This window comes from Larimichthys crocea, chromosome XXIV (genome assembly GCF_000972845.2).
Source record: "Larimichthys crocea isolate SSNF chromosome XXIV, L_crocea_2.0, whole genome shotgun sequence".
Taxonomy (NCBI): domain Eukaryota; kingdom Metazoa; phylum Chordata; class Actinopteri; family Sciaenidae; genus Larimichthys; species Larimichthys crocea.
In genome coordinates, this window is record NC_040034.1 from 2,684,999 (window position 1) to 2,710,608 (window position 25,610).

At 40.9% G+C, this 25,610-nt stretch overlaps 3 protein-coding genes across 8 annotated transcripts in view; all 3 read left to right on the forward strand.

The window, feature by feature from the left end:
• Positions 1-2,175: 2,175 nt before the first annotated feature.
• On the forward strand, positions 2,176-9,787 carry LOC104937461 (deubiquitinase DESI2). The gene is made up of 5 exons (XM_019277953.2): positions 2,176-2,293; positions 6,235-6,307; positions 7,946-8,039; positions 8,139-8,280; positions 8,966-9,787. Exons 1-5 carry the CDS (start codon positions 2,255-2,257, stop codon positions 9,203-9,205), a joined length of 588 nt encoding a protein of 195 aa, XP_019133498.2. The 5' UTR covers positions 2,176-2,254; the 3' UTR covers positions 9,206-9,787.
• Positions 9,788-14,049: 4,262 nt separating this feature from the next.
• On the forward strand, positions 14,050-19,914 carry srsf5a (serine and arginine rich splicing factor 5a). Of its 3 annotated transcripts, none has more exons than XM_010753686.3 (8): positions 14,050-14,207; positions 15,555-15,692; positions 15,783-15,853; positions 16,325-16,456; positions 17,076-17,154; positions 18,586-18,659; positions 18,740-18,844; positions 18,931-19,914. In XM_010753686.3, the coding sequence occupies exons 2-8, from the start codon at positions 15,567-15,569 to the stop codon at positions 19,235-19,237; spliced, it is 894 nt and encodes a 297-aa protein (XP_010751988.1). In that variant the 5' UTR covers positions 14,050-14,207; positions 15,555-15,566; the 3' UTR covers positions 19,238-19,914. The 3 variants fall into 3 exon arrangements, with proteins under 3 accessions (XP_010751988.1, XP_019133489.1, XP_019133488.1); XM_019277944.2 differs by having other exon boundaries at positions 17,085-17,154; XM_019277943.2 differs by having other exon boundaries at positions 14,053-14,207; positions 15,558-15,692.
• A 2,548-nt stretch (positions 19,915-22,462) lies between these two features.
• The window catches only part of pacs2 (phosphofurin acidic cluster sorting protein 2), a 53,477-nt gene continuing 50,329 nt past the window's right edge, over positions 22,463-25,610 (forward strand). The window contains exon 1 of one of the 4 annotated variants that reach the window (XM_019277891.2): positions 22,463-22,914. In XM_019277891.2, the coding sequence (XP_019133436.1) occupies positions 22,796-22,914 (119 nt within the window). In that variant the 5' untranslated portion in view covers positions 22,463-22,795. The remainder of the gene's footprint in view (positions 22,915-25,610) is intronic. The other 3 variants (XM_019277890.2, XM_019277892.2, XM_019277893.2) reach the window with 3 other exon arrangements.

Genomic DNA, 25,610 nt, shown 5'->3' on the forward strand with positions numbered 1-25,610 from the left:
CAAGGTTTTACCATGAAATAAAAATAATAATTTATGATAAAAAACTGGCAGCTGTGGTTGCCTGAGTTTTACTGTAATAAATACGGTATTACTTTTTCTAATATGGTATAAAATAAAGGCTTGCCATGAAGTATGACGGCGTTTTAGCATCAGTCCGTCATTTAAAATCTGACTTTATTTTGTATAAATTCCCTTGAAATGCCACGAATAAAGATTTTGCGATGAAATGTGACTGGCAGCTGTGGTTGCCAGAATTTTAAGATAATAAATATTGTTCAACTTTTCATAATTAAGTTTTCTAATGAATAAAATACAACATGAAAGGTTCTGCTATACAAAATAGCAAGTTATAATTATTAGAAAGCCAAAACTATGAGACAGGATCCAGGTATCAGATTTATAATCGTCAAAACTAAACAATTATGAAGATTATCAAGTCACACATCAGATTTCTATTTAAGATTATAAATTATTAAATCAAAATTATGAGATGATGTTTAATTTAAAATAATTCACATCAAATTACTCAAACCAAATGATGTATTAATAAGTATTAATGTAATGTTTACTAAGCAGCTCATAATTATAATTTAATCATAATTTGATGAATATTCTCAGTTTGGACTCATGGTAATAAAAGTTAGCCAACACCGGATGTTGTCATGAGTACTTTCAAAATAAAAGTGGGTCACTTCTGAACACAGTGAATTATTACCATACTTCTTATTAATAACAACAAAAAAAGCATAAATTAATTATTAATAAGTGAACGACTAAATAAAAATGACGGTTTTGACTATCATCAGCCTTTAAGTTATCTTTATTTTTTAGCCGATATATAACTAAATAACTCTTATTCTGTGTTTATTTTAAGTAATAATTTTTTTATGTGTGATTTTTTTAAGTTACATAAACACACTTGATAAATAAAACAAAAAATATTTGAGCTCTAAAAAAAACTAAATTATTCGCCGTTTTTAACGGTTTTGACTGTATTTAACGGTTTTTAACTGTTTTTAACGGTTTTGACTGTTTTTAACGGTTTTAACAGTTTTTAACGGTTTTTAACTGTTTTGAACGGTTTTAACTGTTTTTAACGGTTTTGACTGTTTTTAACGGTTTTAACTGTTTTTAACGGTTTTTAACTGTTTTGAACGGTTTTAACTGTTTTGAACGGTTTTTAACTGTTTTGAACGTTTTTTAACTGTTTTTAACGGTTTTAACTGTTTTTAACGGTTTTAACTGTTTTTAACTGTTTTTAACGGTTTTAACTGGTTTTAACGGTTTTAACGGCTAACTTGCAGCGTAAATTCAACGTATTTCGGTCAGTTTACGTGTTTTTTCACGTTAACTAAGAGTCTCCGTACACCTCCACCTCCTCCACCATCAGCTGTCGGAGGCTGTTGTTGCCTCGGAGGCAGATATGATGTAATCTGACCACAAGAGGAGGAGGAGGAGAGCCGGAGAACAGCCGCACCGTCTGTAGCAGCGTTTCAGACCGAGCTGGAGGAGGGTTCGGTTCACGGTTCTGTTGCTGCTGGAGGAGTCATGACGCGGAGGTTTGCGCCGACAAGCCGACGAAGAGGATGTTGGATGCGGGCCAGCAGCTGTAGAAGACCGAGCAGCGACGCCGGCCGGGGATGCTGCTGCTGCCGCTGCTGCTGGTGACTCTCAGCCCTCCATCAGCTGGAATCAACCTCCACCATGGCTCAGGAGGAGTCCTCTCCCGCAGCTGCTGCATCCTCCTCCGCGTGAAAATAACCCGCACTCCGCCTTCCCATCGCTGACATCTCTCTCCCCGCCCAAGCTGCCTCATTTTCCGCCTGTGATGATGCTGAGAGACGCTGCTCTGGATCATGTTATCACCTCTGAAGCGGCTCGTATGAACATCTGACCTGCTGTTGTTTTGCTCCTAATCAAAAACATCGAGGTATTTCTTTGCATGCATGGAGCCTGGAGATGGGCCGCTGCACCCACTGCTGCACCCACTGCTGCACCTCGCTTTGCCCCTCTAGGATCTGAGTTTCACCTCGCTTTGCCCAGGATGGCTCTGTGACTAAAGCTGCAGTTTGTTCTTTTGGGACATTTGCTGAGGAAAAGAGGGAATGAGCATCCTGCATCCTGCCTCCAGTGTGCTGTGACTTCAGAGGAGTGTGTGTGTGGGTGTGTGTGTGTGTGTGTGTGGAGGGTCCTGACAACCATAAAAACGTGGAGGTGTTGGGGGACGTTTGCCTTTCCATCTCAGGTTTAAACCATGGCCAATGAACCTGTCATCCTTAACGTGTATGATATGGTAAGAGTCCAACCAAACTTTTATTTGCACACACCTGTTTCACCTGTTTGCACTTGTTACAGCTGTTTTAAAGTTGGAAGGGGATGGTCAAACATGACGTGAGGAGCAGGCTGTGGAGCGCCTGCAGCAGATCTCTGTTTATATAGACACAAACTTGTTACCAAATGTTGATTTTTCTGCATCCTGTGCACTGACGGCTGTTAAATTAGATGTTTTTTTCCATGCAGTTTGGTGAGCACACAGTCCACACCCGTCCTTAAATATTAAAGGAGAGCCAACTGCATGCATGCATGTACAGTATATATGTATATATATGGTCTAATCTGCATACATGATGAAGACACTCTCCTGATTCAGCCTTTATTCAGCAGCGTCATCAAAAGTAGATTCAGTTTATAGTCCTGTGAAACAAGAGCTCCCCTCAGCTCACGTGATACACACATATGAACACACTCCACACATGAGCCCACACACACACACACACACACGCACACACACTGAAGGACAACAGTCTGCATTCATTCATTCATTCGTGTGCCCACTGCCCGGTCTTCACTGTACTCGCCTGAACAGCCTCCTGTGTGCAACGTTACGCAACATGTTGCTGTGCAATCTGCAGATTTGCTCTTTGTTTATTTGTGACATTTTAATGCATATACATCCAATTAATTATTTAGAACGCACTGTAATGTGTTTGTGGGCAGATATACGGACGTTATTATGTGTTTGTCAGCAATTACAGCTTCTGTGTATCTGTAGTAAAGAGTTAGTGAACAATATAACATCACTGTAAAGCGATTTAAAGTGTTTATCCCTGTAAAGTGGGTCTAAAACTCTTTGCTCTTTAAATTTTACTGTAAAATTGACAGTCTCTAATATAGAACACGACTTTATTCTGTATAAATTTCCTTAAAATGTCGTATAAATATAAGTTTAGCCTTGAAAATGACAAAAATACTGTTTTTATGGGAAAAACTGGCAGCTGTGGTTACCTTAATAAATACACTACACACTTTTTATAACATTACAGTAAAAAGATGTTAGTACTGTTGATTTAATGATTAAGGTTGGCGTTTTATTCCATATTTAACCGTATAAATACGTTTTTTCTCCATCAGGAGAAATTTTGTTTTGCTGTATAATTAACATGAAAATACCATCTGGAAGGTTTTAAACAGTATTTTACTGTAAAAGAGAAAAACTATTAGATACAATGTCAAGAAGAAGCAGAAGTACTTTGTTTGAATTGTGGCGGACCACACCACTGATATTACAATCTACATAGAGAGGTAACTAATGAGTGTAAATATATTTAATGGTGTATAAAATAATAACAATCTTATAAAATGCAAAGACGCATTTTATATATTTATTTAAACATCAGCTGCAGACGTTTAATAAAGAGTTATAGTTGTTGAATAAACACTTAAAATGTGCTTTAAACTGTTATATATCTTTTATTAATTATATGTATGCTGCTTATAAATGCTATAAAGTTGGTGGCTGGTGAAATAGAAAGAAAATTTGCAGCTGACGATCTAATAAAACTCACAGACTGACTCAAAACATTTTTGCTCACTTGACGCAAGTGTCTAAATATAAGAGAGAGTATAAATAAATAGTATAAATGTATTATTGCACATTCAAAACACAAATCCAGCTACAGTTTTGGACTCTCGTCCCTCTCTTGGTGTCTCAGAGATGAAGACCTCACTGCAGCCAACAATGACAGCTGCTCAAACAGCTGATTTCATTCCAGCGTGGCTCTGCTGTGCTCGGACTTAACGGGTCATGCACAGGGCGGGAGAGAAGGTGATCACGAGGGCGGCGACGGCTTTTTAAATACTTTAGCTGAAGTCGACACAAAGAAGCAGGCGACGAGTAGGCAACAAGATCCGCCCGAGAGTGAATCATGCGAGAGGAGAGGAGTGGACAGGAGGGGGATGATGATGAATCGATCATCTTCAATGTGAAATCAATGTGACTGGTGTGTGTAGTGGTGCATGCTGTATCTGCATAGGCAGTGCATGGAGGACTGATGCAGCAGCATCACCAGAGTGTGATCCACATCTAACCCTAACCCATCTAACCCGAATCATCCACGTCTGCAGCCAGGACTCACTCAGGAGGAAGTCTTTGTCCTTGTGTTTCCTGGAGTGACTGCAGAAACGTGAGAGGACTCTGTTGACACAGAGTAAACTGGTAGATATGCTTTTATTGTATCACTCTGAGCCCAGAAACCTGCTCTATTATTAATAGGGGACAGCTGGGGCAGCGTGGATGGCTCTTAGCATGTTTCCTCAGGGGTATGTCTGGAGGAGGGGTGCCGTGGTCCTGGCATAAATTGTCTCCTGACTGTCTGCAGTGAAGGGCGGCAGGGTGACTCTCTATGTGCGGGTGAGCTCTCCTTTAACACTCGAAGGAGTCGCAGGTCAGATCGATAAAAGCCTCGTTATGTGATTGATCGTAAATCTGCCTTTGAGATGGATCGGGCCTCCGAGTTTCCCTCAATTCCCTCAACACAAGTTCATCTAACCAGGAAACGCCTTGTACTCCAGGTGAAGATAGACAGGAATATCAAAGATTATACTCACAGAGATGCATTTATTCTGACATATTTGTCTTACAGGTCCAGCGTCTCACTGAAGTTTCACATTTTAACACGTGAAACTGAGCGTGATTGATTAATGGTCAACCTGTTCCACTAAGTGAGCGACAGCCGCTCCAGAAAGTCAAAACAAACCTAAAATACCACCTTAAAAACAACCCACGAGTGAATCATGACCACTGCACACAGGTGAAGGTCTGTAGTTGCTGCTTGCAACCCCCTCGCCTCACCCTCTTCTCCTTTAGTGTGTCGGAGAAACTACTGTGGCCATGTAATGCACAAAAGAAATTCTTTATATTTTTACTAAAATGTTTGTTTTGTTATTCCTTGTATGTGAAAACCTTCTTGGTGATAGACCTGATTCTCATTCTGATATTTTAACCTTCAGTCAGAGCCAGAACAGACATAAAATCAATGTTAGTTCAACTCAAAATCAATCGCTATTTTATCATTGAACCAACACTGAAATTACATTAATTAAACCAATCCCCAGATAGCAGACCAACATTGAATCAGCATTGAATCAACATTGAATCAGCATTGAATCAACATCGAATCAACATTGAATCAGCATCGAATCAGCATTGAATCAACATTGAATCAGCATTGAATCAGCATTGAATCAACATTGAATTAGAATTGAATCAACATTGAATTAGAATTGAATCAGCATTGAATCAATATTGAACCAGCATTGAATCAGCATTGAATCAACATTGAATCAGCATTTAATCAGCATTGAATCAACATTTAATCAACATTTAATCAGCATTGAATCAACATTGAATTAGAATTGAATCAACATTGAATCAGCATTGAATCAATATTGAATCAGCATTGAATCAGCATTGAATCAACATTGAATCAGCATTGAATCAACATTGATTAATCAACATTGAATCAACATTGAATCAGCATTGACTCAACATTTAATCATCATTGAATCAGCATTGAATAAACATTGAATCAGCATTGAATCAACATTGAATCAGCATTGAATAAGCTAAGCTAACTGTCTGCTGACTGTAGCTTCATATTTACCGCACAGACAGGAGAGATGGTATCGTTCATCTTCGTCTAACTCTCGTCAAGAAAGTGAATCAACGTATTTCCCAAAATGTCAAACTAATTATCTGTGCCTGGAAGTTTGTTTTTCTTCTATCAGCATCCTGTGAAGTATTTAATTAGCAGCCTGAATGGACTGGACTATTTAAGGCTCCAGTCTTTTCTGTGGAGCTGCTGCATTGTTTCCTTCCTGATACAACACAGAGTATCTCTTATATTGATCCTAAATCAACTCTTTCTTTCTCTCTCTCTCTCGTCCTCTCCGCAGTACTGGATCAACGAATACACTTCCAATCTGGGCATTGGAGTCTTCCACTCAGGCATTGAGATTTATGGCAGAGGTGAGACGTCTCCTTTCCTTCATGTCTGTGAAATCTTGTTACAGTTCATCAGGAGCAGAGCGCGCATCGCTGTCTGATGGCGAGGTTTGTGCTTTCACAGCTGAAGGTCTGGTCTTAAAAATGGAATATGGAATTGTGTTTCCTAATAACATGACCCCGTTTCTCCGGGTTGAGTCACCACTGACTCACTGTGTGTGTGTGTGTGTGTGTGTGTGTGTGTGTGTGTGTGTGTGTGTGTGTGTGTGTGTGTGTGTGTGCGTGTGTGTGTGTGGCTTAAAAAATGAGAGTCAGAAACCAGCGTGAAACCAGATAACTGGGAATCCCATTATGTCTTTGCCTCTGTGCACAGTGAAATATGACGACAGTAAAAATACAGTCTTTAGTAGGACAGGAAATCACTTTCATCATTCTGAGCTCGTAGCACATTTTTGCATAATGACCCCTCAGATTTAATCACAGGAAACCCTCCAGCTGCAAACGTTTCGAGGTGGAAACAACTCAAAATCCTGCCATGTGCTGTGTAATTTAGGCTGAATCTGTGCAGCTTGATTAAGAAGGTTCCTGGTTTGGATGCGAGGTGAAACATCTTCACAGATTTAACCCTTCTTGAACGCTCTAAATTGTCCGTAGGTCTCAATGTGAGTGTGAAAGGTTGTTTGTCTCTGTGTGTGATGTCAGCTGGGATAAGCTGCAGCCTCACCGTAAGCAGTTACAGATAACGTAAGGAGATGATTAATGGAAATGTTAAAGAGAATTCATCATGAACCGAGGCAGTGCAGGAATGTAATCAAGTACTACTTAAGTACTGCAAGATTTGGAGGTACTTGGACTTTACTTAAGTACTCCATTTTCTCTGTTTCATACTTCATCTTTACTACATTTCAGTGGCAAATATGAACGTGTGTTTGACAGACATAGTTAGATTTTACAAACAAAATATGACACATTACATCATGTCGTTATCGATGACCTAACAGTATATAAAGTCGTTATGTTTAGCTCCGCTGTGACATGTTCTGCTGCATTAGGAGTATTTTTTAAAAAATACTTTAAGTACATTTTGCAGATATTTACAGTATGTATATCAGATTCTGAACGCAGGACTTTTACATGTAACAGAGTATTTTTACATACTTCTACTGCTGCACACAGAGGAGCGTGGGATCCTTCAACTGGCACTAAAACATCACAAAATCAAAAAAAGTTTAACTACAAAACATTTGCCTGCGTTGAGTAGCTTGACCTGCAGATAATCTTATGTTATGTACTAGTATGTAAAGTAACTAGTAACTAAAGCTGTCAGATAAATGCAGTGCAGTAAAAAAATACATAATTTTCCTCTGATTTGTAAAGGAAAAAAGTATAATGTTGCATAAAATGTAAGTAAAGTAGAAGTACTACCACATATGTCTGAAGCAGCTCCCTGTGTTTGTTGTAACAATGTGTTGCAGTTTAATTTGCCTCCAATGTTCATCACTGTTTTCCATGATCCTGCTGTAAATAACAGGGCACACAGGGCTGTAATTAGCCCGGCCTAATGATTTAAGCACAGCGTGTCAGCGATTAATCGTTGCTTCTGTGTAATTACAGTCGTTTGGCGCCTCCACTTGAGTTAACTTGTGTTTTTAATCTACACAGAATTTGCATACGGGGGTCACCCGTACCCTTTCAGTGGCATCTTTGAAATCAGCCCCGGCAACGCCACCGAACTGGGAGAGACTTTCAAATTCAAGTGAGTGTTCTCCGTTTTAACACACAGTGATGCCGTTAATGTTAATGCTGCAGATGAGTGAGCATGAGATGAGTGAATCTTTTTCTTGCTTTCAATCAGGGAGGCCATTGTTTTGGGCACGACAGACTTCACGGAGGAGGACATAGATAAAATCATGGAGGAGCTCGGGAAAGAGTTCAAAGGCAACGCCTACCACCTAATGCACAAAAACTGCAACCACTTCTCCTCCTCGCTGTCTGAGGTCAGTCTGACACCCAGCTCAACGCCAAGTGGGGTCACTCTCTGTGTTCCTACTTGTTGTATGTATTGTTCAGACTATAAATAGGACAAAAAGATACTTTCACATGAAAGTTTTGTTCACACAAGTACACTTAAAGCGAGTACTCTTCAGTACTGGGAAAAAACAGTTATATAATGTCCCCAAAGGGAATTTTATAACGTCTGGAAAAACAACTTTGTAGATGTCATAGGGGTCAACTTCAGCTGTAACACTACAACTCTACAACTGCAACTACATCTCGACTAATCTGATATTTAGCAAAGTCATGGATCACTTTAATCCAAGAGGGACCAAAACTGTTTTTTGTACCAGGCTGTAAACATGTTTATTTCTGCTGTGAAGTTGGACATTTGAACATGGGGACTTATGGAGACTGACTCACTTCTGGAGCCAGCCTCAAGTGGACATTAGAGGGACTGCAGTTTTTTTTAGCACTTCCGCATTGAAAGTGCTAAAAATTTCATTTCACAGTCACGGAGGTCTTAACTAGTTAACCAGCATTACAAAATGAAAGACGCTACAGTTGAATTATGGGAAATGTAGGATCCATTGTAGAGTCTGAAAGTCAGTCAGGATATCTCGACTTTGCCTGCTTTGATTTCCTTTTTTCTTTAAATTTCACATCTCACATTTCGACTTTCCTCAGTTGCTGTGCGGACGGGAAATCCCTCGCTGGGTCAACAGACTGGCGTACTTCAGCTCCTGCATCCCCTTCCTGCAGAGCTGCCTACCGAAGGAGTGGTTAACCCCGGCCGCCCTGCAGAGCCACATCAGCCTTGGCCTCCACAAGGAGGAGCAGAACGAGTCGAGCGACGAGGACCGTGCGTCCCCGTCCGGAGCCGGCGCCACCGGCTCCTCCCACAGCTGTCGCCACACGAGGGTGTGACCCGAACACTGACCTCTCCTGTGGACCTTCTTGCCACACCTCAGCTGGTGGCTCGAGTGGCATTAGTAGGCTTGAAAAACCACCTGACCTCATACTGTTTGTCCTCTGAGTAAAAGAGGCAGGGGAAGAAGAGACTTCAGACCTACAGCGAGTCCTTTCTACAGAAGACGGGACGACAAAGACAAACTTTGACCTGAGCACTGAAGCGTGGCTCAGGCTCGACAAGTAGATCTGAAGTTTGTAGTCTATTATTAGTCTTTTCCATGAACTTTTAAACCTTTGTCAGCCTTGTTCCCTGCCCTACCTTCAGAGCTGCTTTTGTAGAACAAGTAGATACGGCTACAAACCACTAATCTGCTCAATTTCAACAAGTTCTCGTTCAATAACCTCGATGTGGCCTTCAGTTGATCTCGTTGACCCTGCTTTCTGTTGTGTGGAGTAGTTAACTGTGGCCATTTCAGAGGGTGTGAACCGGTTAAAGAGGATTCGATTGTTGGATTGTTGGAGTTCATGCATGTTGTAAACCGAGACGGCACACTTCTGATCATATTCGTTTCTCCTCTTGTTCCTTTTGTAAAAAAACAACAACCTGGGACTTGTTTTAAACATTTAAACCGGCTTTTAGCTGCCGGCGTAAAACCAGTTCATAGACAAGGTCGTAAACAATCAACGGTAAATACTGTTCAGTTTAAATAGCTAACACAGCCTCGGGCGGCCCAGTCACATCTCAGAGACACAAACACACGAAAGTCAAGCTGCTAAACTGACAATTATTGACTTTGTGACCCGGTACAGTTTTTGTCTACGCTTTTATATCCGAATGCTCTTTATATTATATTAACGGTGCGATAACTTCCAAGCGAGGAAATGGACATTTACACCCACGCTCTTCTTCTTCTCTTCTTCTTCTTCTTATCAGCTCTTTTTCACTGTTCACAATAAAGACTGAGCTGCCGTGAAAAAGAAAGTCAGTATTTAAATTACAGTAGAGCTTAAAGCAATAGTTTCTACGTTTTGGGGAATGTGCTTTGAGTTTAATGCAAATGCATGAAACTGAAACAAGGGGAAACAGCCTGGCTCCGTCCAAAGGTAATAAAATCACTTGAAAGCTTAAAGTCTGTGTAAAGTCAGAATAAATGTGTTCTGAGTTTGTCAGACCAAAGAAGCAAGTGTTATTAACCACCCAGCTAACTTTGAATGATTAAAAATATTGACAAGTTTATGAAATTAGGCGACTAACTTTGAAACACTCCAAGCAAGATGAATTAATCTCTGCTCAGGGTGGCCTCGCCGTGTCATCGAGCCACCCTTTTAAGGACCGCCCACAAAATCCTGAGACTGAAAACTGGTGAAAAACAGTTTGAACCTCGAACTCCACATGTCTTTTCACCTGTTTTCAGCAACTATTGTCCAACATATTTAATGTATTTTGAAAGAACTCTCAGAATTGCCTTTACATGGACTTTAACATACTAAATATTTTTTGGTTTAATCCCAAGAAAACCTAAAATGTGAACACAACAAATTTAATGTTTTACGATGGTTTTGGGGCGGACTATTTCTTGGCCTGGAGCAGTTGACGGCAACCAGCGGAGTTACTGTTCCTGGTGTTTTACAAATGAGATATAGGATGTTAATTCAGGAGCTTTAGAGGTGCTGGTAGGTTGATTTTTTAAAAACTTTTGCTCATAGCCAGGCTTCTTCTTGTCCCAATCAAATAAGCGTATTTCTTAAAAACGTCAAACTGTTCCTTTAAGACGATATTTTTCTGTTTGAACTGTGAACTGACCTGTGACGTGTTTACAGATATAAAGGCTCTCGTCGAGGGAAAATATGATGTCATGAAGTTATTTGTAATCATCGTGGTTTTAGCATATATGCAGGTAACCGACCCCATTAATGACTACCCCACCCCCTCCCTGTGACATTGATGATGATGACGATGGTGGTAATTATAATGATGACAAACATCGACTCCTTGTAGTTTGACTCCTTTTCTTTCGCTTGCTCAGTGAACCGGGCCACATGTGATGTTTCCCATCCCTCCTGCTGTGGTGTGTTCAAGGACCGCTACCCTTTCTCAGGAAGGAAATCACACGACTTGTAAACGTGGCAGTCAGTCATCTCATTCCTGCTGAACGGCTTCATGAACGCAAATTAATCATTTGACTTCATGTTCCTAAATAAGCTACGTTCTTATTTATTGTTAATGTGGTCTTACATTTCACCAAGTGTATTACGTTTAGGTCTTTTGGTATACTTTGAGTTGACAGCAGCTGTACAGTGAACAGTATTCCATGCTCAAAAGTCTTTGGCACTTTCTACAGAGCAGGCCAGACAGGTATTTTTTTCTATCGTACTGTATTAACCTTGTATTTCCTTTTCCTAACCCAAGACGATTTCAAGAATGATGATATAGTCCCAGAATAAAGAAACAGAATAACAAAGACGTGTTTGGTGTCTTCTGTTGTAACCTAAATATGATTACAGGAGGGAGATGTGACTATAAATACTGTGTGGCGACATAAATTTGTTATGTCTGGGTGTATTCATGGTTTTTATTTTATACACTGACAATATCTAGATACCTTACATATGTTGGCCAATGACTAACGAGAAATTGCAGTATAAATGCTAAACATAAGCTGTATAAGCTAAAGATATGTAAACAACACAGAGCTGATGTGAAATGTCTCGCTTTGCACACATCTTAGTCACAGATTTAAAAAAAATCAAATTTATTGGAGGCTTGTTTATGTCGCGTATCCGACCTCTTTGAAATTTGAACATAAATATTGGTATCTGCCAATCTAAATCTAATCTAAAAATTGGCAAAGATGTGGATCATCAGTGGACCTGAGGCGGACTGAATGATGCCTAAAACAGCACCCACCTGTCAATCAAAGCGTCCACGCTCTTAATCCTGCATAACTTTAAGCCTTAATATAATGTGAACAGGTGAGTTGTATATAAATTCACCCTCAGTACAGTTGTCATGAACGGGGAAATTAGCTACAGAGACCAAAACTGTTTTTTGTACCAGGCTGTAAACATGTTTATTTCTGCTGTGAAGTTGGACATTTGGACATGGGGACTTATGGAGACTGACTCACTTCTGGAGCCAGCCTCAAGAGGACGTTTAAGGAACTGCAGATTTCACTTCACAGCGTGCATTAACAGCTTTATCGAGGCTCTCTCTGTCTCAAACCATCGTACACAAGTCAAATTGGTAAACTTCTTCGTGCCATTATTTTGCAGCATAAATTGCGAGTCAGACTCAGATTTAGAAGCAGGGTGCATAAATAAACAAAGTGAGAACACACACAGGTAGATTCTCAGAGTTTAGTCCATGAATCCACCTGGATAGTCTCTACTTCAGAGACATTTCAGGCTGTGTGACGTCACGGTCTGTTTTCCCACAAGTTGGATCTGGATCACTGGTGCGAGTTTTGCAGCAACCCTTGCGTTGTGGACTGTCGGTGCGGGAACGGGCGACCCTCCATTTGAATGAATGGAAAAAAACTAAATTTTTGCCAGATCCTGTGTGAATCCACGCTAACTGAGGTTTCCACTTGATCTAAATATGGCTACTAGGGCTAAATTAGTAAATGTAAAAAAAAAAAAATACTAGGTGTAGAAATTAATATAATCCTGGAAAAAAAGAGAAAAAGATGACAAAGCAGAAAGCATTACAATGACTACATCCCACCCACGCTCTTCTTCTCTTCTTCTTCTTATCGGCTCTTTTTCACCGTTCACAATAAAGACTGAGCTGCCGTGAAAAAGAAAGTCAGTATAAATAAATTGCAGTAGAGCTTAAAGCAATAGTTTCTACGTTTTCGAGAATATGCTTTGATTTTAATGCAATCTTTAGGATGAAACTGAAACAAGGGGAAACAGCTGGCCTGGCTCCGTCCAAAGGTAATAAAAGCTCATTATTTAAAGTCTGTGTAAAGACAGAATAAATATGTGTTCTGAAGAAAGAAAAGAAGAATGTGTTATTAACCACCCAGCTAAGGTAAAAAGGTAAAAATTAATTCTGACGAACGACTAACTTTAAAACACTCAGGGTGGCCTTGCTGTGTCATCGAGCCACCCTTTTAAGGACCGCCCACAAAATCCTGAGACTGAAAACTGGTGAAAAACAGTTTGAACCTCTAACTCCACATGTCTTTTCACGTGTTTTCAGCAACTATTGTCCAACATATTTAATGTAACTTGAAAGAAATCTCTTTTTGGTTTAATCCCAAGAAAACCTCAAATGTAAACACGACAAATTTAACATTTTACGAGGGTTTTGGGGCGGACTATTTCTTGGCCTGGAGCAGTTGACGGCAACCAGCGGAGTTACTGTTCCTGGTGTTTTACAAATGAGATATAGGATGTTAATTGTTAACTATGTTAACTATTGTCCAACATATTTAATTATTATTAGTATAACAGCAATATAACAACGTTAATATGGACATAAACTAGAATAAACTGCTAAAATATGAATATTTAAATGAAGCTGTGAGCTTCATATATATTTAACACTGGAGGCTCACAGCGCCCCCTCAGGCTCAGGCCGTGTCAGGAACAACAGCCTGTTTGCTCTATATGTAAAGTCTGAAGCGTGGGTTGCCAAATCTGTACCGTATCCTCCTGTGACTAGAAATCCACGATGATTTTATTCACAGAGTAAAAACATTGTAATGTATCTCATAAGTGGTGAGTTAATACAAAGCGAATTTGAGCGACAAAGTTGCCTCAACTTTAACAGTAGTTTTTGTAACAACCGCGGCGGTTAACGACCAACCCCCTTTACCCCCCGCCCCTTCATAAAAACAACTGGCAACATAAAGGCAGCAGCGCACCCTGCTCCCCGCTCGTTGGACTCGTTCGCCATTTTGATTTCAGCCTGAGAGGACTCCGGTAAAAAAAAAAAGTTGCAGCTAAACGACGACGACGGCAACGGCAACAACAGCAACAGACACGGAGACAACCTGAGGAGAAACAACAGGTGAGACATGCATTAGTTACATATTTATATAAACAGCAGAGCTTTTTCTTTTAAAACGCGTTTTTCTCGACCGTTGGTCGCGTCTTTGTGGCTAACGGTCGTGTGGCTAACCGACGAGCTAACTGACCTCGAGGCGAGCTGAGCTAAGCTAAGCTAAGCTACAACCAGGCGAAGGAGTTAGTTTTTAATCCGCTTTTAATATCGGGACACATGAGTTGTGAGGGTGTATAAAACATTAAGAGTTCACCTCTTACATTTACTTTATTTATTAGCGTTAACCTTTATGCTCTGTAGTAAAAAAAAGGGTTTAGCTCGCTAAGCTAAAGTTAAGGCCTAAACCGGGATAACTCGCGTTAGTAACGGCCGTTAAGTTTTAAACTTTAAATAAAAATACTAACTTAACGGCACTTTATAACCGTTTTAAAAGGTGCAAAATGAACTAAATTGTGTTTTTTAGAGGTTTAATTGTCTTAACGTGAACTAAATTGTGTTTTTTAGAGGTTTAATTGTCTTAACGTGAATTTTTAAGGGGTTTTATTTTCTTAACGTGAATTTTTAAGGGGTTTTATTTTCTTAACGTGTATTTTTAAGGGGTTTAATTGTCTTAACGTGTATTTTTAAGAGGTTTAATTGTCTTAACGTGTATTTTTCAGGGGTTTTATTGTCTTAACGTGTATTAAGGGGTTTAATTGTCTTAACGTGTATTTTTAAGGGGTTTAATTGTCTTAACATGTATTTTTAAGGGATTTTGTTGTCTTAACGTGTATTTTTAAGGGATTTAATTGTCTTAACGTGTATTTTTAATGGGTTTTATTGTCTTAACGTGTATTTTTAAGGGATTTATTTGTCTTAACGTGTATTTTTAAGGGGTTTCATTGGCTTAACGTGTATTTTTAAGGGTTTATTTGGATTAACATGTATTTTTTTTAACGTGTATTTTTAAGGGTTTATTTGGATTAACATGTATTTTTTTATCAAGTTTATATGAATAAAAGAAGACGTATCTTCGTTCGCACCTCTAAATTACTTTGCAACATATAAAATGATAGTAAATGTTGTGACACTGTGCTTATCTCTCAGGGTGTGTCTTAAAAAATAGTGGAAGTCAAGGATTACACTGAAACTGGTTCAACCAGACCCGGATCCTCGTGTTTCATTGATCCTGTCTGTTTACTGAGTCTTTCTAGTCTAGATGGATTAAAGTCAGACTACTCTGAGGATTCACTCACTGATTCATGTCATCTTGGCTGTTTTTCCTCAGCAGATCTGTTACTAATTAAGCTGTTTTTATGCCACTTTTTTGGGTTTAATTTTTAACCAAGCCTCCTGTGTGTTTTGCTGTTTCAGCAGATAACAACAATGAGTGGTTGTCGCGTCTTCATTGGCCGCCTGAGCCCGCACGCCAGAGAGAGAGACGTGGAGAAGTTTTTCAAGGGTTACGGACGTATTCGGGAGATCAACCTGAAGAACGGGTTTGGCTTTGTGGTGAGTTTGCTTGTTCGACCTACTCTGTGAATTCAGTTCCTGTTTGTCCTCTTTCAGTTAAATAACCTCTTGGTTTCTGTCTCTTCTCAGGAATTTGACGACCACAGAGATGCAGATGATGCCGTGTACGAGCTGAATGGCAAAGAGCTGTGCAGTGAAAGGTAATGATCTGATCCTAGACGGCTCCTTTTGTTCTGAGCCCGTTACACTGAAACTAGTGTAGTCGTTAACATATACCGAAAGACCCTCAAAACAAGGAAAACAAACAATCAGACGACCTAAAGTAACAACAGCAGTTGGCACCGTTCAGAGTTTATTCATGGCCGATCAGTGACCGATTCTCTGGGTTGTCTGACAGAATTTATCCACGGTTCATTTAAAGGCTTACAACCGGCGTCCACGCGTCTCTAGATAACATTACTACAGTCTTTGTTTCCTGTAAAGCAGCAGAGTGCTGATGCATCAAATCGTGCATATTAAAAACTGTTTCATCCAATCAATTATTCATTCTGAGTCAGACCACGTACTTCTAATCAACATCCTACATTTCCTCCTTCTTACACGTGATTGTAACATTTTATTTGTTGCTCCTGTGACCTGTTTTCTAACAGTTTCTCCCTTTTCTTCTCCAGGGTCACGATCGAGCACGCTCGCTCCAGGAGAGGAAGAGGCGGCGGCCCCGGAATGGGACGTTTCGGTGGCGGAGGCGGCGGTGGTGGTGGCGGCGGAGGTGGCTACCGCCCGTCTCGCAGCAGTGGATCCAGGTATACTTGCTTTACTGAGACTGAGCTGATGATCTTATCTGGCAGCCGAGGAGGAAAAGATGGTCCATTTTAAGTACATAAATTATAAAGAGCAATGAGGAAAGTAACATATAAATGGCAGATTCAAACAAAGATGTTTGACTCTTTGAGCAGCGTTAACTGAGGTCGAGTCATTAATGTGACTTTGTTTTTCCATCTGAATCTCAAATATTGACACAGCTCTCAGGCTGGGAAAGAAGGTCAATGGAACAGCAGTCTACATGACGCTAATGACAGAGAATGAACTCAGCCTGTATTTAATACTTAACACTTATTACTTTCATGTTTTGATCAATCTGCAGATCATTTTCTCCATTAATTAGTACTTTGGTACATAATGTCAGAACACAATTAAAAAAATGTGTTTAAAGATATTCCGCTTCTTAGTCAGAACCAAAAATTCACATTTTGGACCTTTTTTTTATTTTTATTAAAATGACTTGAAACAATGAAATTTAAAATGGCTGCTCGTTAGTTTGAGAGACATTAATAGCTGCGGCTGCTTCCCAGTTTGCTCTCACATCCTCCACCACCAGAGAAACTGTCGTATTAAAGTCTCTCTTGTGTTTCTTCCTTGTTGACCGGACAGGTATGGCCCTCCTGTGCGGACCGACCACAGACTCATTGTGGAGAACCTCTCTTCACGGATCAGCTGGCAGGTAAGAGATCATTAAACTTGGCTGTGCATCTCACCACACAAAGAATATCAGTTTGTTATTTCATGTTTTACAAAGCAGCATTCGTTTGATCAGGCCGAGCTCGTTTATCTCAGCTTACAGAAATAAAATACTCAGTTAATTGGCTAATTACAATTCATAGCTGTCAGTTTTTTTTTTTTGTTTTTTTTTATACTTTACCTTCATCTACATTTTTTCCAGACAGTCACGTTGCTGATGGGTTTTTCTAACCAAAAACATTTAACTGTTTTTTTTAACAGCTGCTCTGATATGGTTTCCTTTATATCAGAGGTGAATGCACACCCTCCATGGAGGTGTCAGAAGTGTGTAGCGCCCTCTTCTGGTGTTTTTTCTGAATAGTGTCCATTTGGTGCCTCTCCTTACACGCAGTTGCCGCCGGTCTAAAGTCTTGGCTGGGCCCCGTAGCGGGTGAAAGTGGTCTAGCGCAGGATACGGTAGCCTTAGGAGGTCCGTAGCCACAGTCTGGAGGTTCTGTGGGCTGGCATCCCCGACTGCTGTAACCCCCCTCAAATCCACGGTTCCTACACTCTCCCCGTTTGGGTCTTTTTCTGTTGCTGATGGAGCTGGGGGGGGTGTTGAGTCGGGCACACACCCCTCCACCTACTTGCTCTCTGGTGGTTCCTTACTTGTGGAGGCCGGATGCTGAGTCAAGGCCGAGGTCGTTTCTCAAGGGCTTAACACTGCATTGGTTCCCATTTGCTATTTGGACAAGTGGCTCTATGCTAATATCTTCCTGGGTATGGAGCGGTAAGTAGCATAAAACTCATGTGATTGGGTTTGTTTAGGGTCGGGTGGTAACGGGGTATAGAGTCTCAAATGGAAAGGGGGCAGATTTACAATGTAAACACACGTTATGAGCCAAATAATTGTCAGATTATTTGAGAAACTTTAGACCAATTTAAGTCCACTGAGCTCACAGTACTGCTGTCACGCAACAATCAATAAATACACAGGTCACACTCAGACACAAACTCCAAATAGTAATTTGTGTGAAAAACGCATCAAGTTTTAACCTCAAATACATAAAAACCTCTTAGTGCCGTGTCCCCTGTCAGGCGTCTCATTAAGAGGGGTTTAATTTGTTTTTTGCCGATGAGCTAAAAAACAAACTAAAAGCGAATTCATGGAGCCATTTTTAATGGGACTGTAAGAGTTTGAGTAAAGGCAACACTCGTCCACACCACAAAGCATTTTCAGTGGCTCTTTGTTTACACGCCCTCCGCTGAAACGTGAGCTTATCACAGAGGGACAGAAGTCAGACGCATTAGATAAACCCAGAGTGTCAGTGTGTTGCTGCTTGCTCACTTCTCTCCCTGCAGGTCTGAAAAAGGCTCTCACTGGCACCTCGTGTTGCGTTCGCTGTCACTAATCCGGCTTTATGCTTTGAAACAGGACCTGAAAGACCTGATGAGAAAAGCAGGTGAAGTTACCTTTGTGGACGCCCACAGGCCCAACAAAAATGAAGGGTACGTTCTTCTGTCAGTCCGAACATCTCCGACAGTGTCCGCCCTCAGAGTTTGGTCCTAATGAATGTTGCTTCACACAGAGTGGTCGAGTTTGCATCTCGCAGCGACATGAAGAACGCAATCGCCAAGCTGGACGGGACGGAGTTGAACGGACGCAAGCTGAAGATCTTTGAGGACAGCAGAAGGTGAGTCAATGAGCTGGACATGAGTTGCTTTGTGTGTGTGAAGCTGCATGGATCTCAAACCGCCTGTTTCTCTGTCCTCCCAACAGTCACAGCAAGAGCCGCTCCCGTTCCCGCAGCTACTCGCGCTCAAAGAGTCGCTCCAGGAGCCGCAACCGCTCCAGGAGCCGCTCCCGGTCCGCCAGCCGCACCCCGGAGAGGAGGTCATCAGGAGGGGGCAAGCCCGCCGCCAGATCCCCCTCCAGGTCCAAGTCTCGCTCCAAGTCCCGCTCCAGGTCTCGCTCCCGCTCGCCCGCCCCCGTTCAGAACAAACAGTCCCGCTCTCGTTCTCGCTCTCGCTCCCGATCTCGGTCCCGCTCACGTTCCCGCTCGGCCTCAGCAGACAGTAAACACTGAGATTGGCACAGCTCTAAAATAGACTGGTAGTTGCTCCCGTAGGCGTCTGTGGAGGCTCCTGGTGGTTTTTGTTTGTTTTTTTTTAATGAAGGAGAGGGTGTTGCCTTTTACATGGCTTCTATTGAAATAAGATCTTCAGTCATTAACGTGCCCACTTTGACTTTTCTTTTTTTTTTGTTAGTTTGTGCTTCCACAGAAAAATATCTCGCGTATCCACGTGACAGAAAACATTTCGATCAGTGATGATGGCCTGTCACAATCCTGTCCGCCATGTTAGGATTCCATCCACGCCTCTGTGCTTTGCTGAGTGATTCAGAGCAGTTCAAACTTTTTTTTAATTCGTGTCCGGCATTGCCGTCAAACTGTGATTCTGCTTCTGGCGAGGCGCCGTCATCGGACGCCTCCCCGCGTGTTGCATTCGCTGCCCTGATATGTGAACATACAAACGTCTCAGCGGTGGTTTGTTTCAGCTCTCGTGTGATAATTTTGGAATCTGACATTAATTTTTTTTTTTTTTTTTTACTCTGCTGTATCAGGACCTCGTCTCGTGTCGGTAATTTGCTGTGTTCATGTACGTTATCTCCAGCCTCCGGTGTTGTCGGTCTGAACACGTGTCTATTTCAGCAGGAAGAAATGTCTAAGTTTATTAATTTGATACTAATAAAACACTCACTGCATATTGTCATTTAATTTTTTTAGTAATGTCCAGAAAGACTGGTGATTTTTTTTTTTTTTTTTTTTTTAAATATTTTGTGATTGTGGGTCGAGACTCGCGCAAATGAAATAAAGTCTACAGTTTGAATGAATAAAGCTTTCACAAACTATTAAATCTGTCGGAGTTCATTGTGTCCTGCATGCTTTATTCAACTTTTATTTTGACTTATTAACATATTTATATTCTGTTTTATTAGCCTATGTGTGTTTGATTTATAAAAAGTTTCTCAATTATCTGCACCCACAGTCACCTTTATTTTGGTGAATATTATCATTTATTTAGGGACCATGGACCCCTGGTTGAAGACCCCTGCATTATATAAACAGGATATACATCCATTCATCATCTGTAACCACTGTGTCGCCCCTAAACAGGATATATCAGATTTAGTTTAACAAATTATATTTCACCTCAGTTTGTCTTAAGAGATTTTAACGACTCATAATGAATACATAAATACACATACTCTATCTCATTACAGTGCTACAGTTCTCTAATTTGAAGTGTGAATCCTGACGCTGTGTAAATATTCTGTGGCTGTGACAACATGACTGAAAGGCCAGAACTACAAATCCAGCTCAGAGCTCAAACTGTCATAAAATATATGGAGTATCCATCAAAACTGAACTGCCCCTGCAGAAGAGAATATAAAACATGACAGGATATGAAAAGAAAGTGAAGTACTGTGCACGACGTGTTCAGGTGATAAACAGTTTAATATCCTGCTCTGCTGAAGAAAGTCTAACTCTGCTGCTCTCTGTGAATGTGAATGTTGTATTTTTAATGCTTAAAGAAACATTTATGATACCAACATGTTTTATTCTGTGTTATAAGCTCTATATTCTTCTATTCACTCAATAGGTGACTATAAATAAATAATAAAACAATACTTAATGCATTACTATGATTATCCACCGACACATGCTCATCCTTGAAGTCCTTGAACATCTTCAAGGTGAACTGCTCCTCTTCTATAAAGTTTTTTATTTGCAAGCTCCTTCAAAAACTTTAAAAAAAAAACAGGAATATATTTATTTAATTTTCTAAATTTGTGCACGAGAGAACAGAAGGGTCATCGAGTGCATCCACAGTGCTCACCTTCAACCACATGGTGGCAGTATCTGCCTGTAGTGAGAGGTCATTAAACTAGATGGATATTAATGAGAAAACATGTCTGTGCATAATGATTATGACAATATTTCAGTATTTATTATTATTGTTGTTGTTATGGTCATGTGGATACACTCATATTTAGAAAATACATGTAGTTTGGTGTCAGATGTGGTTCAAACATTTTAAAGGTGTGTGGAGCAGAGGATTTGTGAAATATAGTCCTTTAATTATAGTGAAATCAATTAAAACTTTAATTAAAACAGACTGATTTAAAACCTGGAGTGGAACTACACCTCTTTACCTTTTCCACGCAGTGCTGTGAGCTGTGAATGTGTGTTATCTGGCTGCACAGCCTCCTATGTTTCTGAATATCATGCTGTTATAATTTGGGAATCGATGTGACGGGCTTGTGTCCACGGATCCGCCCAGACCTGCAACCGGCTGCACCTGCCAACCGAGTCTGCAAAATGCAGCGCGCAGAGACCTTCAATGACGTTTGTCCTGGGAGAAGAAATGTATGGGAGGTGGTTAATGCCAGCAGAAGAAGCCTGAGAGCAGAGTCACAACGGAAGCTTCACGTTAAAATCGTGCCACTGTGAGAAACAGCTCAGGTCCTCGCTGTGATGACAAAGCTTTCACGTTTGCACCAGTTGTTGGTCGTCTTCTTCTGCCTCCCGGCTAATCTAAAGTTTGGCAAAGACGTGGATCATCCACAGACCTGAGGCAGGTTGAATGAAGCCTGGTTGCTCTAATAAACCACCTGTAATGACACCCACCTGTCAATCAGAGCATCCACTTTAAGCCTTAATATAATGTGAACAGGTGAGTTGTATATAAATTCACCCTCAGTACAGTTGTCACGAACGGGGAAATTAGCTACAGAGACCAAAACAGTTTTTTGTACCAGGCTGTAAACATGTTTATTTCTGCTGTGAAACATGGGGACTTATGGAGACTGACTCACTTCTGGAGCCAGCCTCAAGTGGACGTTAGAGGAACTGCAGATGTAGGCGTGCCGACACGGCGGCAACCACCGATTTTTAAGCTTCAAAACGGTTGTTCAGAACCCTGTGGGTGTCGTCGTTATACACCCACGTCCTTCCTATGGTAGCTGCCAAATGCTCGAAAAATGTCCCAGTGTAGAGCTGTGGTTTGGTTTGTCTGGGCTACCATAGAAACAAGGTAGACAAACCGTAGATATAAAAACATCTTCAGGTTAATTATACAACATAGTTATGCATATTATATTCAATATGTATGGTATGTAAATAGAGCCCGCCAAATGTGACACACTGGACCTTTAAAAAAAGAAAAAAATCTATTATTATTGTTATTATTATTATGACATTGCATATGTTTAACAGACATTTTTACACCCGTGATAAAGTCAGTGCCACTCTGTGTTTTCCTGGCGCTGGGCTGTGCGGCACTAATCACCTCCCATACCCTGGGAGCAGCGTGGTAGGCACAACAAGCTCCGCGGTCGGTCCGTTCACTCCTGCGCTGCTCCCACTGCAGTTCCTCCGCGGCACTGACGGACCACACCGACCTGCCAAGCCCAGCAAGGACGGAGAAATGAGCTCGTCCTCGGCCGTTCACATCGCACTGACGTGAGCGTGTCACGGCTCTGCTTCACACACACACACACATAGAGAAGACACACACACTGGTGTCCTGTTGACAAATCACGCAGCTCGGTTGTCGGACAGTCCCACCCGCAGCCCCGGACCATGGCGGAGAGAAGTGGCCGGTTGAGTTTCCCCGGGAGCGGGGCTCTCAACAGACCGGTGCCCATGAACCTGTTTGCAACATGGGAGATAGATGGATCCTCCCCGAACTGCATCCCGAGGTAAGCCGCTGCATGCACCGTGCACCGTGCACCGTGTGTCCTTTTAAACTTTAAACCTCAATGCGACACACACACACACATGCAGGCTGTCACCTATCACACACCGCTGACGTTACAGCTGCTAGCTGCTCTGTGATCATTATCCCTGCATGCAGGCCCCTGCAGCTCATCCAGCCATCTGCATTATGTTTTAGTGATGGAGTGGTATGAAATATAAAGGTGTGCACGGCTCCTCAGCCGACAGCACAAACAACCCCATAAACAAATCCTGCAGCTCCACCTTCAGTGCACGGTTACAGCAGACTGTGCAGGTGTGTGTGTTCTGCAGGTAGACCTGTCCTGGCTGTCCCGATGGATCATCAGCTTTCTGCTGGATCACTGTCCTGGCTGTGACAAAGTCTGATTTTTTTTAGATTTGTGTTGTTACTCCAGGTTCCACTTTTGTTGCCTTCTCTGCATCTTTATCAGTGTGAGCTCCTTTTGTAGGGCTGCATCCATCAGACCAACACTCCCACATCCAAAGATATTCTATTCCACGGTGATATGAAACAGAGAAAAACAGCAAATCTCCACGTTTAAGGGGGTTAAATGATTAAAAGTTTGGAATATTTGGCTCATAAATGTCTCAAACCAGCGTTTATCAAACTTTTTCTATCATGTACCACCTCAGAAACGATCGGCTACAGACAGCAGACACAGGAGGTTAATTAAGAACCCGAGTTCATTTGGTAGAAAAATTATCTCTGATATTTTGTCTTTTTGAAATATTAATTTTACCTCCACATTTTAGTCCTACTCACAGATGTACGTGAATGAACGTGACAACGTATCAGGCTGATGTTGAAACAAGATATTTCAGGCAATGCAAATCTTTTAGTTCAAACAGTTGTAGATGTGCTTTTTAAAATCATCTGTGGTGCCACAGTTTTAGAAAATAATAAATGATAAATAAACTCTTTTAGTCTTTTATTGAACTCACAGAGGCACGTTAAGAAGTCCTTGTCTGTGTTGGAGTAAAAACTAAAGCACTGATTTCAGTTTTTACCTTGAAAATAGCAACGCGGTCACTGTTAACGCGGCATATAACATCAGTAAAATCAAACCTAAATGACCTGCATGTCAACAATAACGAATTAAACACAGGAGTCATGTTCAAATCATTACAGTGACTCATAATGAAGCTGGAATAAACTCTTTAAAGTCATTTTTGAGCAGAAATATTAAAACATTTCAGATTGAACCTTCTGAAATGTGAAGATTTGTTTGTTTTTCTTACATAAAAATGTAATAATATCTTTGTGTTTTGTTTTCATCTTCGGCTTTTGGAACTCACAGGTTTCTCGTGTTTTATGGAGCGAACACTTCATCGATCATCTGAGAAAATGACCAGCGGGTCGATCAATAACGAGAATAATCACCCCCCCTAGCTCGTATACTCTGGCTGTGTTTCATTTTAAAATGTGGGATTTAAAGCGTTTTGATTGTCTCACACTGTCAAACATTTGATCCATGAAGTGTGGTATCCACTTTTTAAAATGTTTTGACCTGATGAAGGTCTCACCAGGATCGAAGAGTTGTCCATTTGGATAAATGTGCAGTTTGGGATGCTGATTTCCAATAATCCTGCAGCCACATGTGATTTAGAGTTACAAACGAAGCCAAAACCTCGCTTGTTTTCTTCACATCACGGTGAAATCTGATTCATTTTCTTGGATATGATTTTATTTTCAAAGTAAAAGCACATTTTTTACTGTGATGTAATGACAGACGTTTGTGGTTTTAACTCCGCTTGACTAATATCTGCTGTCAGCCTGTGAATTTGTGGGTTTGGGTAGCGTATGTGTGTGTTTTTTTTTTTTTTTTAAACTTAATTTTAAACTGATGACTGTCTCTCCTTCGCCTCTCTCTATCCTCTTAAGTTAATACCTTCAGTGGGTATTACGTTGCATTGCTTTTAGCTGAAATGAGACTAATTCATTTCCAGGAATAGCTCAGCTCTGGTGTTATTCAGCAGAGTGGACAAGCAGATAGAAAAGATTCCTGTGACTAAACAGCTTCAGTCATTCGAAAGCAGCTCAAATGTGACTTTATTCGACGTGTTTGTTGTGGACGGAGGCTCGGCGGAGTCTCCTTGCTTCTTCTCCATTGACCGCCGTCCGTCAGAGTTCAGATCAGCCGTCTCAGAAGTGGCTGAATCAACCGACCGCTGTCGATCTTCAGAGGCCGATTTGTTCCCTCGTACAGGAAAGTCTGTGCGGTTCTCCCAAAGGTTCCCTGTGGAGTTTCTGACCTCCAGCAACACAATGAGCTTTTACTTTATTAATCAGAAGGTTTCCGGTTTGCATGGAAATGCATTCAACACATGTTCAAGGAGCTCAAACAGAAACCTCAGATTTACAAAAACGTAAACATTTGTCTGTTTACGAGGAAACTCCGCAGGGCACCTTTTTAATATTTAATATTTAATATTTTAATTAAGATAGCAAGAAAACTGACTCAGACTCTTTTTGCAGATTTCAGCAAAGATATTTTCACACAAATCTGTCTGAGGTTTAAAGATTCACTCGGTCATCAAAAGCAGATCATCCTCAACATGCTGATTCCTGAGTTTGTACTGTAGAAAAATGATCCTGAGTCATGTTTAACTGTGTCAGAGTTTATGTTTTTTCTAGCCTGTGGCAGTCCTGAGAGGTGTG

Coding starts and splice junctions, on each gene's coding strand:
- srsf5a (XM_010753686.3), top strand. CDS start 15,567: ATGAGTGGTTGTCGCGTCTTCATTGGCCGCCTGAGCCCGCACGCCAGA. Junction 15,693..15,782: donor AGAACGGGTTTGGCTTTGTG/GTGAGTTTGCTT, acceptor GTCTCTTCTCAG/GAATTTGACGACCACAGAGA. Junction 18,845..18,930: donor ATCTTTGAGGACAGCAGAAG/GTGAGTCAATGA, acceptor TCCTCCCAACAG/TCACAGCAAGAGCCGCTCCC.
- LOC104937461 (XM_019277953.2), top strand. CDS start 2,255: ATGGCCAATGAACCTGTCATCCTTAACGTGTATGATATG. Junction 8,040..8,138: donor GGAGAGACTTTCAAATTCAA/GTGAGTGTTCTC, acceptor GCTTTCAATCAG/GGAGGCCATTGTTTTGGGCA. Junction 8,281..8,965: donor TCTCCTCCTCGCTGTCTGAG/GTCAGTCTGACA, acceptor GACTTTCCTCAG/TTGCTGTGCGGACGGGAAAT.